Raw genomic sequence first — 20,352 nt, forward strand, 5'->3', positions numbered from 1 at the left:
TACCATATTATGATTTATAAGTTCATAAATACTGTTCAAAGATGAACCAGAAAGTAAATCATATGTTCTTTCTGGTAACATCTTTGTGTGTTTTGCTCCTGCAAAATTATTACATGGCTTCATTTTTTTTTTTATTTGCTTAGTTTTCTAAGTAGTTATCAAAGTTAATGCCTAAACTCTCTACTGAAGCAGTAAGGTCCTTTAACTTTTTTTTTTTTTTTAAACAAATCTGAAACCACTAACATTACTACTTTTAAAAGTTATTGGAGCTTTCTTCAGTGCTGCTGCTCAAATTAGACTAATTATTTACCCTCTTATTGTTGCACAGCAATAATCATCCTGGGATCCCACACTTGCTTGCCCGTTTAGAGTTTTGAGGAACATAAGTTCAGAATTTTAATAAGTCAAATTCATAATTCTTCCCTTTGTGACTTGTACTTTTAGTGTCCTATTTTTATTGTTCTAATATTTATTTATTTATTTGAGAGAGAGTGTGTGTGTGCACGAGTGAGGGGCAAAGGGAGAGGGAAAGAATTTCAAGCAGACTCCCCACTCAGCGAGGAGCCCAAAGTGGGGCTTGATCTCACTACCCTGAGATTATCACCTGAGCCAAAATCAAGAGTTGGAAGCCCAAGTGACTGAGCCACCAAGGTGCCCTTTATGTCCTATATTTAAAAATCATTCCCTATCCTAATACCTTAAAGATATTTTCCTATATTACATTCCAAAATTTTTGTTTTGCTTCTCATGTTTAGGTCTACAACTGACTTGGACATGACTTTTGTGTATGGTGTGAGGTAAGAATAAAGTTGTATTTTACTTTTTCTATATAGATATTTAGTTGAGCCACATGATTTGTTGAAAAGACCATCTTTCACCTGCTATTCTGCAGTGCTATTCATGTCAATCATCAAATAACCATGTATGTGTGAATCTATTCCTGGAATCTTTAATCTCTTCCACTGATATGTTTATTATCCTTAAATTAATACTACACTGTTCTAGTTACTGCAGACTTTTAATACATCTTCACGGCCAATAGGACAAACCCTACCACCTCATTCTTCTTTAAGAGTGTCTTGGCTCAAAAAAAAAAAAAAAAAAAAAAAAAAAAGAGTGTCTTGGCTCTTCTTAACTCTGCATTTCTATCTATATAAGTGTTAGTATCAGTTTTTTAAAATTTCCAGAAGTGTTGAAATTTTATTGAGATTGCAATAAATCTACATAATTTTAGAATAAACTGTCATTTTACAATATCAGGTCTTCTAATCCATGAACATATAGGATATCACTCCATTTATTTTGGTCTCCTTTAATTTTTCTCAGTATTTTTTTTTAACTGGTTCCTGAATAATCTTCTCGACAAATTTCATTTTATAGACTGTTGGATTTTTTAAAATCGTGATGAAATATACATAACATAAAATTTTCCATCTTAACTATTCAGTGTACAGTTCAGTAGTGTTAAGTATATTCATGTTGTTGTGCAACCAATCTCCAGAATTCTTTCCACCTTACAAAATGGAAACTGTACCCATTAAACAACTCCTCATTTCCCCTCCTCCATCCCCTGGCAACTTCCATTCTATTTTCTGTCTCTATGAATTTCACTACTCTATTGATTCCACTCATATAAATGGAAGTACATCATATTTGTCTTTTTGTGACTGGCCCATTTCACTTAGCATAATATCCTCAATATTCATTCATGTTATAGCATGTGTCAGAATTTCCTTCCTTTTTAAGGCTGAATAATACTGCATAGCATGTATAGTACCACATTTTGTTTATCCACTCCTCTCTCAATGAACACTTGTTTGACTTCCATCTTCCAGCTATTGTAAATAATGCTGCTATGAACATGGCAGCTATGAATAAATACCTCTTCAAGACTTTGTTTTCAATTCTTCTAAGTTTGTACCCAGAAGTGGGATTACTGGATCATACAGTAATTCTATTTTTAATTTTTTGAGGAACTACAGTATGTCATTTTAATTCTCACATAATTATTTTTAAGTAATAGGAAAAGTCATATTACAAACATTATAGAATATATTTTTAAAAGAGTTTTATGATATGCTAATCCAAAATCAAACATTTTACATAAATCACTGTGAAATCCAAAGCAAAAAGTGATAAGATTTTTAAAAAATTCCCAAGTGGTTTTGAGAAATTGCATATTAATGTCAAAAGTATTCTCTAGTCAAATTAGGTTGAGGAACATTGTATTAGCTGAAAGTGAATTTGGAGCAAGAAGCAGATTAATCAGTGAAGCAAGTGAGAAAGTCAGCTATTTCATAGAGGTATTCATTGAGTGTGTATTCATATGCGTGTTTTTGATGGATAACGGGGAAAAAAAGGAAAAGAGACATAATCCTAAAAGAACTTAGGATCTACCAGGCTGAGCTGGTAGAAAGACAGTATAACACATGAAATAATTAGAGGAAAATTACAGAGTATAATTAGGTGCTAAATGTGTGATGTAGTCAAGTTCTTCAGGGACATGAGGGAAGAATATCACTATAGAGTAAGGTAATTGGAAGAAATTTCATGGTGAGACAATCTGGGTCTTGAATTTCAGAGAAGAAGAGACATTTAAGATTCAAAGAGCAAAAGCACAACAACACAAAAGGAGATAGCTCTGTGGCTACTCAGCTTCCATGCATACCCTTCTATACATTTTTGAATTTTTGAACGTCAACAAAACAAGTCCAACATTTCTTGTAACAAAATACAGCTATCTGTTTTGAAGGTAAAGTTCTCACTTTTTCCTCAAAATATGGAGATACACAGTCCCAATAGTCACTGTATCCATCACTGGTAATCTTAACTACTCCTCAAATTCAGGCAGAGTCCCACTGAATATTCTATCATCTAATGCATAAATTGTGAAGTTAACTTTTGACTCTAGGTAGATAAATAATTGGAAAGAGATCAAAGAAACTGGTTATCATATAAAATAAACACAAATGTATAATAAACAAATAGAAAATATACAAAGCTACTGCTATCATGGTTTCTGTGATTTGCTGTGACGTTGTCAATGATATCTACATCTTCCTTCTTCCACTACCCAGTCCACATCCTCAGCCAGAAATTCATCTGGAGTGGCCCAAACCTCACTCCTAGGTACCTTCAGGTAACTCCCTGGGTTTCATAGTCCTTCTTGTCTGCATTTATAGCAGCAACTCAAGTTCAAGCACCTCACCTAGAGTGACCTTTATTTGTTTATTTTTTTGGCCAGTTTGTTCAATGGTACAAAAAGTCCAAGGAGAATGTCCAGGAGGCATTCTCACTTTCCAATTCAATTGAAACACTGTGTCTGCTAATGAAAGCATTCCTCCCTTGGAGACTATGACTTCCATAACAGCATTGCTCAAAGTTTCTGGGGCAGGAAAAGTAATTCTCCAAATGGGTTATTGAGTTTATGAGTGAGAAGAGCCACTCCCACCTCAATCCCTTGATGCGCAGATCCATGTGTTCTGGCTATGAGAGAGAACAGTCTCTAACAGTCACTGATTTGAAGCATATGTTGTATCCTGTGAGACAGAATCACAATGTTTTGGGGTGTTGTCTCCCAAATGGCACCACAACTGAGTCTTCAATATGCCATTCCAACTCTCAATTAGGCCATCTGCTCCTAGGTGACAGAGTATGTGGGTTAAGACCAGTTGATTCTATAAGCATAAGCCCCATGCTGTATTTCATTGGCTGTGAAATGGGCTCTTGGATGAGAAGCAATGCTGTGCAGAACACCACGATGATGGATAAAGCATTCCATAAGTACACAGATGGTACAGCTGGCTGAAGTATTATGTTGAGAGAAGGCAACTCCATATTCAGAAAACATGATTCCAGTAAGGATAAATCTCTGCCTTCTCTATGAAGAAAGAGGTCCAGCATAATCATTCTGCCACCAGGTAGCTGGTTGGTCCACATGAAGAGTGGTGCCATCTGAGGGGCCTAGTGTTGGGCTCTTCTTTTGACAGATTAGGTACTCAGTAGTAATGCTAGACAGGTCAACACTGGGTAGAGGAAGTCCATGTTTTTGAACCCCATGCATAGCTTCCATCCCTACCATTGTGGCCACTTTGTTTATGGCTCACTCAGCAAGCACTGGGGTGAGTAGGGTAAAAGACTGATTTATATCTATGGAGTGTCTACTGGATTATTAGCAGCCTCCTTTACAGTGCATAGCCCATTGCTCATTGCACAGCAGAGAAGTCTCTATTGTGCCATGGTAATGGAACTTGCTGGAAGTCTTTTTTCTAGAGTACAAGGGAAAGTCATTCACTGGGAGGTATTTCACTAGAGGCACTGTGCTAGGAAACTGCCCAAGAGGGTGCAAAAAGAAACTGCTGCCAAGGAAATCTGCTGCTGGATCTTGGAGCTCTGCATGCTGAGCCAGCACACCAGAACCAGGAAGGGAAGCCCCTTTCTCCTGTGTCTTTCCAGAGCCTCCTACTGACAAATCATAGTATCATGCTTGTTGGTAAAGAAAAAATATTTAAGAGGCCCATTTCATGTTCACAGACCAGGCAAAGCGTGAATTTCAATAATCTGCCAGCTGGAAAAGGCATTGTCATGGGTTGAACAGTGTCCTTCCAAAATTCATATCCACCTGGAAATTCAGAATGTGATCTTATTTAGAAATGTACATTTTTTTTACAGATGCAATTAGTTAAGTTGAGATCATACTGGATGAGAGTGGACCCTGAATCCAAAGATTGGTGTCCTTTTAAAGAGATTAGACATGGAGCCATACTTAGATACAGAGAGAAGCAGCCCATGTGATGTCAGAGGCAGAGATTGCCAGCAACCATGAGAAGTTGGAAAGAGGTAAAAAAAGGACTCTTCTCTAGAGCTGAGGGAGCACGGGCCTGCCAATACCTTGTTTCAGACTTCTAACCTCCAGAACATTGAGAGAATAAATTTTTGTTGTTTTAAGCCACCAAATTTGTGGTGATTTGTTATGACAATCCTAGGAAACTAATACAGCACCAAATCCAGTTATCACCAAATGCTTAGTTCTAGTTTGGGGAGAACCAACTCATAAATGAGTATCTGAAGCCCTATGCCTCGGAAAAAAGGCAAGAAGCAAGATTCTACATGGACAGTGTGCTGAACACCCAAGATTATAGCAGACTCCGAAATTCTATTTATCTCTCTTCTCATTAGGCTTTACTGTCTTACCAGATGTGGATTTTCAGTACTGTAGGAGTAGGAAATTTCTGATGTTTGTCTCTTCATGTGAAAACGTCATGAAGTCTTTATGCTATATTCCAACGTATCCTCCTGCAGAAGCTCTCTGACCCACTGGGCTCTTTTTTTTTTCTTTTTTTAAAGATTTTATTTATTTATTCATGAGAGGCACAGAGAGAGAGGCAGAGACACAGGCAGAGGGAGAAGCAGGCTCCATGCAGGGAACCTGACATGGGACTCGATCCCAGGACCCCGGGATCATGCTTAACCACTGAGCCACCCAGTGGTGCCCCCTTTTTATTCTTACAGCTGTTTCTATGGGGATTTACTTGCATGTTCTAAATAACTTAAGACAGCTATCTCTTTTGATATTTGACTTTTACATGTTATTAAGTTCAAATGATGGAAAATAAGGATTTAGCTCCCTTCTACAGCCACATCACCTTCACACACAGAACTGTCACTCCCCCCTCTCTTCAAACTTCCCAATATACTTCTAATTTATTTTGGTTAGATCATATTCCAGTGTTTACATTATAATGACTATGTAAATATTATAGCTAAGCCTTCTAACATACTACAATTAAATTTCTTGTATGCCATTTTGTTTGCCTGGACTTAATGATAAATGAGTGTGGTTCCCCACTTTGCTTAGTCTTCTGTGTACCCGTTACTAATCCTGTCAGAATCGCTAACTTTCAGCCCAAAGTATAAATCTGCTCTCAGCTTTGGAACATAACAAACACACCCCGTATTCTATCTGTACCATTTTTTCCTCTTGGAGGTATGTGCCTTGAGCTCTCCATCCCTTTAGTTTTTAACTCCAAAACTGTCACCTGGGATCTCTGTTATCACCCTCTTGAGAATTGACTTCGATACCTACTATGCTGAATCCCTTATCTGTTTTCTTAGTTGGATTACTCTTTTGGGTAGACCTCCAGTAGCCTCCCGGGAAAGGGTGCATGAGAGGTAACTTTTTTTTTTAACACTTTGCCTATCTGAAAATGTCCTTATTCCTATGTTGAATATGATTCATCAGGGTTTAAGTTGGAAATTAATTTTCCTCAAGATTTTGATGGCATTGTTATCATCTTCTAGACGGAGAAGTCTAATATCATCCTGTTTTTCAATTTTTAGTTTGCAGCTACATTCTAGAAGCTCTCAGAATCTCAAATTTGTTCTATATTTTGAGAAATTCCAGAGTGATATAGGTCTCCATCCCTTGTGTTGTGCATGCAAACAGCTGGCCCTTTTAATCTGTGAATTCTCATGTTTCAGTGGGGACATTTTTTTTTTAAAGATTTTATTTACTGGGAACCCTGGGTGGCGCAGCGGTTTGGCGCCTGCCTTTGGCCCAGGGTGCGATCCTGGAGACCCGGTATCGAATCCCACGTCGGGCTCCCGGTGCATGGAGCCTGCTTATGTCTCTGCCTCTCTCTCTCTCTCTGTGTGACTATCATAAGAAAAAAAAAAAAAAGATTTTATTTACTTATTCATGAGACAGAGAGGGGCAGAGACACAGGCAGAGGGAGAAGCAGGCTCCATGCAGGGAGCCTGATGCAGGACTCAATCCCGGGACCCCAGGATCACAACCTGAGCTTAAGGTGGCACTAAACCACTGAGCCACCCAGGCTGCCCTGCCCTTGGGACATTTTTTTGAAAAATTTTTACTTAAAACTTAACTCTTGTTCAGCACCACATCATCCACGCTGGGGAATGGGGAGTCAGAACTCACCCGGTGTTGATCATTCAAGGAATCCACACTAGGAAGATGTATGTTATCTTCAGGTTGTTTGATGATCTTCAGAATGTTTGGTTAAATGGTTTCTGCTAAGAATCTCAGGCAGACTTTACCTCAGAGTGTGCAATTTTTAAAAAGATTTTATTTATTTATTCGTGACAGACATAGAGACCACACACTCAACCACTGAGCCACCAAGGTACCCTCAGAGTGGACAATTAAAAACACTCCACCCATATCTGTGTAATAATTAAACTGAGTTGTAGTGGGAGAGGGGATGGGTGAAATAGGTGATAGAGATGAAGGAGTGTACTTGTTATGATGAGCAACAGGTGGTGGATGGAAGTGTTGACTCACTATATTATACACCTGGAACTAATATTACTATTTAACTGGGATTTAAATAATAAGCTCTGAAAATAGATGTGATGATAGAGATAAAATCAGAAGAACAAGGGCACCTGGGTGGCTCAGTGGTTGAACATCTGCCTTTGGCTCAGATGGTGATCCTAGGGTCCTGGGATCAAGTCCTGCATCAGGCTCCCCACAGGGAACCTGCTTCTCCCTCTGCCTATGTCTCTGCCTCTCTCTGTGTCTCTCATTAATAAATAAATAAAATATTTTTTAAATAGAAGGAACAATTGAGTATCTGTTTAAAAATAATTTAGAGTACCCAATCCCTTTCATGCCACAGCACAGAGAATGGCTACTATGTCTATTCTTACCCACACAGAAGGCTAGGATTTTCTTCTCTGAAAAAGTCTCTAAACTATAGGATATATTGCACATACAGTAGCCCTAACCCTCACCATAACACAAACCCTAGTCCTATCAATAACCAGTAACTGGAACACCTAAATTTAATGCTTTCCCTAACCCTAACCATAACTATAGGATACCATGCACATACCCTTCCCCTAAACTTAATCATTACTGTAACCCAACCCTAGAATTGAGAAAGTGGGATCCTAAATACACCATAAGAAAAGCTGAGAAGTAACCAAGTTACTCTCGGTAAGATCCCAAACCTTTAAGAATTGGTAATATTTCTGAAAATATTCAGAAGGTATTCAGAAGGTGTGAAGGTAGAGATAACATAAGAAACAAATGAACGTCAATTTAAGGAATATTTATTTAGAGGCACTAGGTGGCTCAGTTGGTTAAACATCCCACTCTTGGTTTTGGCTCAGTTCATGATCTCAGGGTCCTGAGATCAAGCCCTGCATGGGCTCCCTGCTCAGCAGGGAGTCTGCTCCCCCTCCCCCTGCTTGTGTGTGTGTGTGTGTGTGCACATGTGCACAGGTGCACACACACACACACACGCTAAAATAAAATAAATCTTTCTTAAAAAAGAGTATTTAGAGCTCTATATCCCTTCCTTGCCTCAACTTGTCTAATCATATCCAAGCAGAAATCTCAGGTTTCATTCTCTGGAGAGTTTTCTGAACTGCAGGATACAAGGCTCATAATGTAACCCTAACCTGAATCCTAACACTACCCCTCACTCCTAACCCTAACCAAAACCATATGAATTGCAGTATACAAGGCACACACCCTCACCCTGGTCCTAATCCTAACCCTCACCCTTTCCCTACCTCTATCCTGAACACTAACCCAATAAATACCATATGATTTCACTTATATGTGGAATTTAAGTAGCAATACAGATGAGCAGAGATAAAAAAGGAGAGAGAGGAAAACCATAAAACGGACTCTTAATTAGAAAACAAATGGATGGTCACCAGAGGGGAGGTAGGTGGGAGATGAGGGAAATAGGTGATAGAGATTAAGGAGTGCACCTATGTGATGAGCACTGGGTGTTGGATGGAAGCATTGAATCACTATATTATACAAATGAAACTACTATTACTGTATGATAAGTGGAATAAAAATATAACCTTCCTAAAAACTAAGTTTTAAACAGTACAAATTCACTATCAAATACCAAAGAAGTCACTTTAAAGATGGGGAAAGAAACTTCATTTCCTAATTGTATAGAACTGCTAATAGTGCTGTCATCTGATTTTTTTTTCTTTTTTCTTTTTTAAAGATTTTATTTATTTAACATAGGAGAGAGCAAGAGAACATAAGCAGGGGAGTGCATCAGAGGGAGAGGGAGAAGTAGACTCCTTACCAAGGAAGGAGCCCGATATAAGGCTCAATCCCAGGACCCTGGGATCATGACCTGAGCTGAAGGCAGACACTTGACTGAGCCACCCAGGTGCCCGGCCTGTCTGATATTTGGACCAGCTTTATAGCAGCTCGAATTTGGTTCTTCATTAAGTTAGTCTAGGAAATAGACATTGCCTTGTTGCTAGATATAATAAACTAGCTAGAGATTCAGTGAGAGCCTTGCTAACCAAAGCATTATTATCACCTGGGAATGTGTTAGAAATGCAGAACCTCAGGCCCCACCTCAACCTTACTGAGTCAGAATTTGCATTTTAAGAAGATTCTCAAGTGATTCCTCTGCACATTCAACTTTGAGAAGCAGTGATATGGGTCACGGACATCTTTGAGAATCAGATAGAAGATGAAGACCGAAAGTCTCAGATTAGAAGCCAGGCAGGTGATGGAACTGGAAGGGGGCAGATGGGGATTTTTAGCAACGGGGGAAAGCAGGCTCTAAGTGTCCACAAGTAGAAACTACTTTGCTCCAAGAGACATTTGCCCAGAGGGAATGCAGAATCAGTATTCTCAGATTTTTCAGTTTTCCAAAAGAAGTGAGTAGTGTGGATTTTTTTTAATGTATTAAATCAAAATTTACATTTTGAAAACAAAACAAAACAAAACAAAACAAAACAAAATTTACATTTTGGGTACCAATTCCAAAAGTATGGGGCAGGCTAGTCTTTGTCAAGGTCAGTAACCTGTGTCTTCAGTTAGACCCTGTCCCCAAAAAGTACACATATGCACCTAGAAATACAGGATTCAGTGGTGTCCATCAGAGCTTTGTACGGTGATTCTTGTGCTGTCAATATGATAGTCATTGGCCATATGAAGCTATTGAGAACCTGAAATGGCAAAAGTGAAGAACTGAAGTTATAATTTTATTTAACTTTAATAAGTCTAACTTAAGCAGCCACATGTATTTAGTGGTTACCGCACTCGGCACACAGATACAGAGCCCATAGACCATGGGTTAAAACTCCTCTTAGGGTGGAAGGAGGGTGAAATAAGGGGAATTAGAGTGCACTTATCATGATGAGCACTGGGTAATGTATACAATTGCTGAATCACTACATTGTACACTTGAAACTAATTTAACACTGTATGTTAATTAGACATCAATAAAAAACAAACCAAAAAACTCAAACTCCTCTCAAATGCTTGTTTTTCCAAAAAAGCTTTTCTTTTGACATAGTTCTTTATTTAGCTAATATGGAGGTTCTCAATTTCAGCTGCTGTGGTAGACCAAAAAATGGGCCAGAAGATATTAGCTCCTTATTCTTGGAACCTGTAAATGTTACCTTATTTGGGGAAAAGGTCTCTGCAGTAGTGACCAAAATAGGGATTTTGAGATGAGGGGATTATATCCTTGATTTTTTTGGGTAGGCCTTAAATGCAATTTCACGGAGCCTTATCAGAGGGAGAAAGTGAAAGACTCGAGAATGCTGGCCTTAGAGACTGGAGTGATGCAGCTACCAACCACGGAGTGCTGGCAGGCACTGGAAGCTATAAGAGGAAAGGAATGAGTTCTTCCCTAGAGCCTCTAGAGGGAGGGCTGCTTTGCTGACATCTTGACTTGGACCAGTGCAACTGATTTCAGACTTTTGGCCTCTAGAACTGTTGTTAAGGCACCAATTTTGTTGTTATACCGGCCCTAACTAAAAGAGCTGCTCACTGGAATTGCCTGGGGAGCTTTACTTACCTACATTAGATTAATCTCTTCCAATGAGATGACTATTATGATCTCTATTTTATAAATGAGAGAAGGATTAGCAAATTTTAGGAACTTATAGCTCACTTGTGGCAGAGTTGAGGAACGAACCCAGGTCTGTCTACTACTTCTGGAAACAGTGAACAAGGATGGGGGAAATATCCAAGATGACTTCTAAGACTTCTGCCTAGAACATGGAGTCAACAGCGGTTTTACTAACAAAGCAAGGAATTTGAGAAGCATGGCAGTTGAGGGTATAAGTGATAAACTCAGTTTGGGAGGCTTCCTTAGTTGTTTTCCTAACTTATACTTCATTCTTGTCTTCCACAAAAGGACACATGGCTTGCTCATCAAAACTCTCACAGCTATTCAGGGTGCATGCACACTTGGGACTTCCTACTCTTCACTACTCTCTTGGAAACCATAGTTCCATTGTAGGCAAATTGCCTTTTATTTCTAAACCTAATTCCCTAACTCTGTATCTTTGTAGAAACATGGCAGCTTGTCTCTACCATACCTCTTTCAGGCATCTCTAGGCAAGGAAAAAATGGGTGTGTGTATAGATGGATACAGGTCCACACCCACAAAAGTTTCTAACCAGATGAAGCACAAATATGTTGGGATAAAGAAACAGAGTGATTAGGGTGCCTGGTTGGCTCAATCCATGGAGCATGCAACCCTTGATCTTGGGTTTGTGAGTCTGAGCCCCATGTTGGGTGTAGAGATTACTTAAAATCTTTAAAAATATATAGTGATGAAGAAGAAAAGGTAGAAGAGTGACTATCGTTATAGAGTGCCCTCTTCTTTCGCTGCATTAGTAAGCGGCTTATGAAATTCATAGGAAGTTTAATATGCTTATATAGGGTATAAGGTATAGAGATACAGAGCATGTTTGATATTTTTTTACATAATCTCATAAAATGTCCAATTATGGGGAAGGTATTAACTATCACCTATTATTCAGCCTCAGATTCAATCTACTGAAAACTCTCCTCAAATGTCCATACAACCTACTGTCAAACCTACTCACACTGTTTTTTTTTTAAAAACTTTCCTAAGTGATACACTATCCAATCATCTGTCAGTCTACCATCTAAGCAAGCACTGGCAACCTAAATGTTTCCTGAATATGCCTCCATCCTCACTCCCTCTGCACTAGTTCAGATCTCTAACAGCTACAGTCCGGATATTTGCAAGAGCTTCAGAGCTGGTCACCCTGCTTGAGTTTTGTCTCCTTCCAAATCCATCCTTCACATTGCCATCACAGAGCTCTATCTGAACTGTTTATCAGCTTGTGCCACTTATTCAAGATACTGTTTCAAATTTTAGTTCATAGCCTTTTACCTGGCCTGCCACATCTTTTAAGACTACTTATTTCTTCATCCTTACCCTTACCCTCTCATGGCTTACCATCCTTCAATCCCAGCAAATATAAAATTTCTGTACTGTCCCCCAGAGTGCTGGCAGTACATGGACATGACACTCAGCTGTCCCCATCAATCCCAGTCCCACTCTCTCCATCCCTTCCCCCCGCCCCAGCACTTTCTTTCTTTGTACTATTACAGCATCCTGTAGGTAGCTCCATCAGAACATCTGCCATGTAGCTTACAACGGTCAATTCACATACCCTTCTTCTTAGTCTATCAGTTCCCAAAAAGAATTTGTATCTTACATTTCAATTCTCAGTGAGTAACATGCATCTGGTATATAGTAGTTGGTCTACTAGGACCTTGTTCCTTCAAATTTTTCACTCTACCCTCAAAATCAAAAAAATAAAAAAACAAACAAAACCTGTCCTTTATGCGTGGAACTTTCATAAGTACTCTTTTACGTCTGCTTTTGGGATGATCTGCATATCTGGTGGAATCCAAACCCATGAATTCACTCCTGATCTCTTGCCAAATCCCATGTCTTTTCACAGTTCCTTACTCTCCTTGCAACTTTCAACTATTGTCCATTTTCTCCTTAAACCACCTTCTATGACTTCACACCACTATCAGCCATTGACTGCTCTTGTTTCAGATGCTTCATTGCCTTGACTAAATTAACCCGTCTACCATCGGAGTAAACATGTTCTCTTCTGCACTTTTCAGCTGCTATCTTGCTGGTCGTGTTTGCAGCTGCCTCAACAAAAAATCATATCCTGTTGTCCCCTCTTGACGCAAAAATTTCTTCAAATTTAATGTCATGGTAGGTTAAGATACAAGTTTCTCCCCTAACCCTCTAGGTCTGATATAGACAGAATAAAGTAGCCTCTTCTCCATCTCAGACTCCAGCACTGGCATAGTTTTTTGAGGGGAGAGGTCATACCCAGGGCTTCCGCCTCCCCTTCCCCCCCCCCCCCCCCCCGCGCCTTGTTGTTAATTAGCAAGTGGTTTTTAAGCATCTCCGTTGTCTTCCTAATTCCCCACTTCCCCCCCATAAATACATTTTCCAAGAATTCCTATAGAGAGGGGGTGGAAGAGGAAGCCAGTATGTGGGGTTGTGGCCTTGAAGCCCCATTTGGCTTCAAATTTATTTTTACATTTACTTATGATATCTGAGGGTAAAAAACATATATATGTTTATATGCCAAAATATGTGTGTAGGTGGGCTGTCACCTTTTCAAGGGCCATTAGGTTCTCCTGTGTAAGCGTGGGGCAGAGGCGGGGGCAAACCTGTTCCTTACAACAGCGCTATTTGGAGCAGAACTCCAGCGGCGCCGATGCTGTCAGAGGCCAATTGCGCTCAAAGGCAGAAGCAAGCCCGGGAGTCTTTCCCCTCCGTGATGTTGGGCAAGTCACGAAACTTTGAGGCGTTCTTGCAAAATGGGAATAACCTTGCTGAGTTAAGTGAAAGAGTAACTGGAATAGCCTAAGTGGAAGGACTCTGAGAAATGACAGCGCGGGTCTCTGCGGACAGGGGCGCCGAGGGGCCGCACGCCCACCCGCCGGGTCCCCTCCTCCCGCTAACGCCGCAGCCCGCGGCGGCGGCCCGTCTCCATGGCAACCGCGCGCCCATCCCCCGCCCGCCGCCGACCCCACCTCGAGGACCGGAAGCAGCTCCGGATCGGGCGCTCCCCGGCGTCTTCCGGAGGACGCGGGGTCGCTCTTCCCGGCAGGGAGGTGAGAGCCGAGTCCTCTTCCCAGCCCGCAGGCCTCGGGGAGAAGCGCCCCCCCCGGGGGTGGGAGGAGGTGGCCGCGGCCCCGACCCCCGCCGCCCCCGGCCCCGCCCCTCCGGGCCCCTCGCCGCGCGCCCGCACGCTCCTGCCGCCCCCCGGCTCCGCCGCCCCCGCCGCCCCCGCCGGGCCCCCGGGCGCCAGCGCTTCGCCCCCGGCCGGCTGCGGTGTTGGGAGGCGCCGAGAGCAGGTGTGCAGGCGGCGCGTGTGGACGGCTGGTGCCCAAGCGGCAGAGCGCGTCCCGCCGCCGCTCTCCGCGACGTCAGAGTCTGCTTTTAGTTTAGGGTCCCGGTGTAACACCCCCACCCCCAGCCCCATCCCCCAACGGCCTCCGGACTCACGGCCTCGAACCCTGGCTGCTGCTCCGCCTCGACCCTAGAGCCTCATCCGGGCGCGGGGGCCCCGGCAGCCTCGTGGCCGCGCCGCGGCGGGCAGGGTTGGCGGGGATTCAGCCCCCAGCCCCGCCCCTTGCCGGGGCTCCCGCCGCCCGAGCTGGCCTCGCTCGGGTCCTCCTCCGCCCCGCGCGCGGGAAAGTAACCGCACGGGGCTTTTGACAGGATGGAAATAAGGTGCTGAGACTAGAGCGTAGTAAATTCTCTGTGTCGTTTGTTATCCTTTGCTGCATTGCAATCACCGTCGTATCATTGATGGATAACACCGGACTCTCTCTTCGAATAGAAGCTTTAAGGAGCCATAGGCCTTGTTCAGGTCACTGCTGTACCTTTGGTGCCTAGAACAGCACTTGATGAAGTTGGGGTGGGGGATGGTAGAGTGCATAAAGAGGAAAAACGGGCACATATAAGATTTTTTAATTAGCCATCAGTTATCAATGATGCTTATACTAAAATGGTGCTAAAAATGTCGTGCTACTCCCTTTCTGCTAACAAGCTAATGATACTTACGGAAATTGTTGCCCTGCTTCACCACCATGTTGCTTTGGCATTGTGGATCGTTAAAAAATTTTCTGTGTAATTCATTTCATAATACATAGCAATATATTTGCCACTCTCCTTTGGGCCCAACAAGCCAAGTCCTTGGGGTATCCTTGAATAAGTTGGAGAAAAAGAATATATTCCTGAAAATGTGCTTCCCAGCATTATTTATGACAGTAAAAATTAGAAACACTCTAAATATTCTATGGTAGAGAGAGATAAATAATAAAAATGTCATGGATTTGGAAGTAGAAGTAAATATGAAATAAATGGAAGCACATTAAGGAGGAGGAATATGCAATTACTTTTTCTTTTGAATGGTTACTGTCAAAATAGTATTAATACTATTTGATAGTATTAGACTTAATGTTATATTAATACTGCTTAATAATAAGCATTGAAAAAAAATCCACATGAAAGCACTTCTCTTTTGAGTGCTATTTCTTAGCACTCTTTGCATCAGGCTAGAAAAAAAATTAATTGGCTCTTTGAGCCTGCCCCAGAGTCAATTTTTCTCAAGCTTCCCTTACTCCTGCTCTCCTGGAGTTCCTGCGCAATCTTGGCTGATCTCTTACTATGATAGTCAGCCTCATGTGCATGATTTACAGAATAAATTGGGAATTACTCATGCATGTAAATTAATGCATCTTAGCTCTTCGATTCTCTTAAGGAAGTATTCTTTGAAAGCTTGCTTTATACTAAGATTAAGGGAAGTGCTTTCTGTACAGTCTTCCATTTCTTAGATGTATTGTTCTAAGGAAACATTTGTCTGTGTCTTGTTCCCACTTGTTTCTTTCATCATACTTAAGGAAAACTTTACCTTCTTGAAGATTAAAACCTATCTATCTGTTCCCAGTCCAAATGTCTTTAAAGCTGAGAAAGTCATCACTCTTTCTACAAACTTCAGAGGAGTCTGACAGCATTTAGATAGTGAAGATGGAAAAGGAAGAGCAGACCTGTGATCTGAACTCCAGCCTCCCCTGGAGAAGCAGCTCCTGCCCAGAGACCTTCCGCCAGCGGTTCAGGCAGTTTGGCTACCAGGAGTCCCCTGGGCCCCGGGAGGCTCTGAGCCAGCTCCGGGAACTTTGCCATCAGTGGCTGAGGCCAGAGGTGAATACCAAGGAGCGGATCCTGGAGCTGCTGGTGCTGGAGCAGTTCCTGGCCATCCTGCCTGAGGAGCTGCAGGCCTGGCTTCGAGAGTACCAGCCTGAAAACGGAGAGGAAGCCGTGACTATGCTGGAGGAGCTGGAAAAAGAACTTGATGGGCCAACTGAGCAGGTAAAAAGGCATCTTGTGGGGATGAGTGACCAGGTTGAGTCAGGAGCTCTGGGGCATGACTGCAGGTAGAGTTCTCAAATTATACTCCTACTCGCTAACCACGTAGGGTGGTAAATATACTCATAGAATGTGGCTCTGCTTTCTTCCTCCCTTTTCCTGTATCCCAGGACGTTTTCTATGTAGTTTCTTCTCTATTATTTTATTTTGTTTTGTTTTAAAATTTTTATTTATTTATTTGAGAGAGAAAGAGAGAGTGTGCGCAAGCATGTGCTCACAACCAGGGGGAGCGACTGAGGGAGAGGGAGAAGCAGGCTTCCAGCTGAGCAGGGAGCTGGATACAGCTGATCCCAGGACCCCAGGATCACCACCTGAGCCAAAGGCAAGGGCTTAACCAACTGAGCCACCAAGCGACCATCTCTATTATTTTATCCCCAACATGATTCCCTTCTTCAGTCTCTGTTATACCTACCTGCTTTTAGGTCTTTTTTGGACAAAGTGAGGACATGCTTGCAGAGAAGCTGACATCTTGGGAAATCACTCAGGAGTCGTCACCAAGTAGCCAGATCAAGCCTGTAAAGAAGCAGCTGCCGTTGGCATCAGGGGAGTTTCACTCAATTCGAAAAGGTGAGGGGCAGGATTCCGTTCATGGTGGGGGCAAAGGTGGCCTCTCAGCCCACCACACACATCTCAGCTGCTTTCTGCAAGAGGTCTCAAATCTCCCCTCCTGCCTCCTCATCACTGTGCAGACTTCCACTATTAAATGTTGTGCTAATGATTGTCCTCAGGATTTTGTTCTTGTTTCTTTTCCAGACTCTCTTATAATATCTTTCAGATTTTTAAATCCTTGGCATCATGTCCATGGGGATTTTTCAGCCTTTTTAAAAGAAGCATTATATTTTACATGGAGTTCCAGTATATAAAACAGATGAAAACACAGCTACCCTGACTGAAGCAAGAGCAAGTAGTATCAGCCCACAAGCTTGGTGAAAGTCACAATCTACAGACCACTAGTCCACGTAGTCATTTTCTGTATAGCTATTTGCTTGGTTACTAGTGGCATCTAGTATTCAAATCACCATATTTCTGCCAAGATGACTGCCCTCTCATAGTGACTTGAATATTTTTCTCCACTCTCTCACATCCTAAACTGGCCTCTGCTGCTGCTTGCAGTACTTTTTGGAAAAGTACTGCAAAATGGCTGGCTTAGCACTCTGTTCTTTTGTTGCAGATACTAAAAAAATAAAGGCTGTGGGAAAAAAAGCAGAGCAAAATAAGGGAGACGGGTCTTATTAAATAAGGTAGGGACACAGTCTTATTAACTAAAGTGGTGGAGAAGGCCTCTTTGATGAATGACATTTGAGCAGAGACCTTCCTTCTAGATGATCATGCTGGATAAAATGGGAGTCAGAAATGAAGACGGGAAACCCTACTTGGAAGGATCTCCTCTTCTCCCCCCAGCACTGCTTCCATATTCCACAGGGGTCGATCAGCTAAGTAAGGTTAGAGTTTTTACAAGGTGATTTTGATAAGAAAATATAGGAAAATCAAAATACAAAAACTTAGAAAATATTTCTGTTTGTTGACAAGAGGCTCGTAGGGGCACTTAACACCCCTAGTCTAGCAGTTGTCTTGGCTTAGGTAAGAGAGAAATGAAAGTATTTTCATACTCCATCAGGATCAAGAAGGAACCATTCCTGCCTTGGTAGCTTTTTGTTGTGGTAATTGCAAAAGTTATCAGCCTCAAAGCCAGGTCTTGGGATCCCAGTGTTGACAATAACAACATTCTACCTCCAAATGTCTTCACAGAGGACTACTCTCTTAAATTTGTTTTGTTTTTTAATTTTATTTTTTTCATCGTGATAACCGTACACTTTAATCCCCATCCCTTTTTTCCTTTAGCCCCCCACCCCCCTGCCATCTGGTAATCAACAATTTGTTTTCTGTAATTAAGAGTCTGTTTCTTGGTTTGCCCCCCTTTTTTTTCCCTTTGCTCAATTTATTTTGTTTCTTAAGTTCCACATATGAGTGAAATCATATGGTATTTGTTTTCCTCTGGCTGACTTATTTCACTTAGCATAATACTCTCTAGCTTTATCCATGTTGATGCAAATGGCAAGATTTAATTATTTTCTATGGCTGAGTAATATTCCACACATTACACAATAAATATTGTGTATTTATACCACATTTTCTTTATCCGCTCATCTATAGATGAACGCTTGAGCTGCTTCCATAGTTTGGCTACTATAATTCATGCTATTAACATAGGGGTGCATATATCCCTCTGAATTAGTGTTTTTGTGTTTTGGGGGATAAATATCTTCTAGTTAGTGCCATTACTGGATCATGGGGTAGTTCTCTTTTTAACTTTTTGAGGAACTTCCATACTATTTTCCACAGTGGCTGCACCAATTTGCATTCCTACCAACAGTGCAAGAGCATTCCTTTGTCTCTACATCTTCACTAACACTTGTTTCTTGCATTTTTTAGTTTAGCCATTCTGACAGGTGTGAGGTTCTCTCATCGTAGTCTTGATTTGTATTTCCCTGATGACAAGTGATGTTAAGCATCTTTGCATGTGTGTGTTGGCCATCTATATGTCTACTTTGGAGAAATATCTATTCTTCTCATTTTTAAATTGGATTACTTGTTTTCTGGGTCTTGAGTTGTGTAAATTCTTTATGTATTTTGGATGCTAACTAACCCTTTATTGGATAAATAAATTTGCAAATATCTTATCCCATTCAGTAGGTTGCCTTTTACTTTTATTGGTTGTTTCCTTTGCTGCGCAGAAATTTTTATTTTTATGTAGTCCCAATAGTTTATTTTTGCTTTGTTTCCCTTGCCTTAAGAGACACATCTAGAAAAATGTTGCTATGGCCAATGTCAGATTATTGCCTTTGTTCTCTTCAAGGATTTTTTAAAAAAGATTTTACTTATTCATGAAAGACACAGAGAGAGAGAGAGGCAGAGGGAGAAGCAGGCTCCATGCATAGCCTGATGTGGGACTCTTTCCTCGGTCTCCAGGATCAGGCCCCAGGCTGAAGGTGGCTCTAAACCGCTGAGCCACCTGGGCTGCCTCTTCAAGGTTTTTTATGGTTTCAGGTCTCATGTTGAGGTCTTTAATCCATTTTGAGTTTATTTTTGTAAATGATGTAAGAAAGTGGTCCAGGGGCTTCTGGGTGGCTCAGTCAGTTAAGTATCTGCCTTTGGCTCAGGTCATGGTCCCAGGGTCCTGGGATTGAGCTCCATATGGGGGGCAGGGGTTCCTGCTCAGCGGGGAGTCTGTTTCTCCCTCTCTTTCTGCTGCTACTCCTGCTTGTGAGCGCATGCTCTCTCTGTCAAATAAATACATAAAATCTTAAAAAAAAAAAAAGTAGTCCAGATTCTTTCTTTTGGGTGTAGCTGTCCAGTTTTCCCAACACTTTGCTGAAGAGACTGTCCTTTTCCCATTATGTATTCATTCCTCCTTTGTTGAAGATTAATTGACCATAAAATTATAGGTTTATTTTTGGGTTTTCTATTTTCTTTCATTGATCTATATGTTTATCTTTGTGCCAGTACCATACTGTTTTAATTACTCTCATTTTGTAACATAACTTGAAATCTGGGATTGTGATACTCAAGATTTGTTTTTCTTTTTCAAGATTGCTTTAGCTATTCAAGGTCTTTCGTGGTTCCATAGAAATTTTAGGATTGGGGCAGCCCAGGTAGCTCAGTGGTTTAGCACCGCCTTCAGTCCAGGGCATGATCCTGGAGATCTGGAATCGAGTCCGATGTCGGGCTCCCTGCATGGAGCCTGCTTCTCCCTCTGCCTGTGTCTCTGTCTCTGTCTCTCTCTCTCTCTCTGTCTCTCATGAATAAATAAATAAAATCTTTAAAAAAAAAAAAAGAAATTTTAGGATTGTTCTAGTTCTGTGAAAAATGCTGTTGGTATTTTGACAGGGATTATATTAGGTCTGTAGATTGCATTGGGGAGTATAGACATTTTTAACAACGTTTGTTCTTCCAACCCATAAACATGGAATATCTTCCCATGTCTTTGCATTGTCTTGAATTTCTTTCATGAGTGTTTTATACTTTTCAGAATATAAGTCCTTCACCTCTTTGGTTAAATTTATTGCTAGATCTTTTATTGGTTTTGGTGCAATTGTAAGTGGGA

The 20,352-nt window shown here is 41.3% G+C and overlaps 2 protein-coding genes across 11 annotated transcripts in view; one reads left to right on the plus strand and one right to left on the minus strand.

The window, feature by feature from the left end:
* Nucleotides 1-2,034: 2,034 nt before the first annotated feature.
* The window catches only part of LOC112647879 (translation initiation factor IF-2-like), a 40,179-nt gene continuing 21,861 nt past the window's right edge, over nt 2,035-20,352 (minus strand). For 2 of the 10 annotated variants that reach the window (XM_035718955.2, XM_035718952.2), the window contains 6 exons: nt 16,660-16,760; nt 15,869-16,119; nt 14,883-15,024; nt 14,322-14,721; nt 10,911-11,010; nt 9,646-9,957 (listed from right to left, as the gene is read on the minus strand). The gene's annotated coding sequence lies outside the window, so the exon portion shown is untranslated. Of the gene's footprint in view, nt 3,641-9,645; nt 9,958-10,910; nt 11,011-14,321; nt 14,722-14,882; nt 15,025-15,868; nt 16,120-16,659; nt 16,761-20,352 lie in introns of those variants that run through there. The other 8 variants (XM_049112753.1, XM_035718954.2, XM_035718960.2 and 5 more) reach the window with 7 other exon arrangements.
* Nucleotides 15,769-20,352, plus strand: part of ZSCAN30 (zinc finger and SCAN domain containing 30) — an 82,176-nt gene continuing 77,592 nt past the window's right edge. The window contains 2 exon segments of the mRNA XM_049112984.1: nt 15,769-16,190; nt 16,670-16,814. Coding sequence (XP_048968941.1) covers nt 15,774-16,190; nt 16,670-16,814 — 562 coding nt within the window. The 5' untranslated portion in view covers nt 15,769-15,773.

The sequence above is a fragment of the Canis lupus genome, chromosome 7 (genome assembly GCF_003254725.2).
Source record: "Canis lupus dingo isolate Sandy chromosome 7, ASM325472v2, whole genome shotgun sequence".
In the NCBI taxonomy this organism is placed as follows: domain Eukaryota; kingdom Metazoa; phylum Chordata; class Mammalia; order Carnivora; family Canidae; genus Canis; species Canis lupus.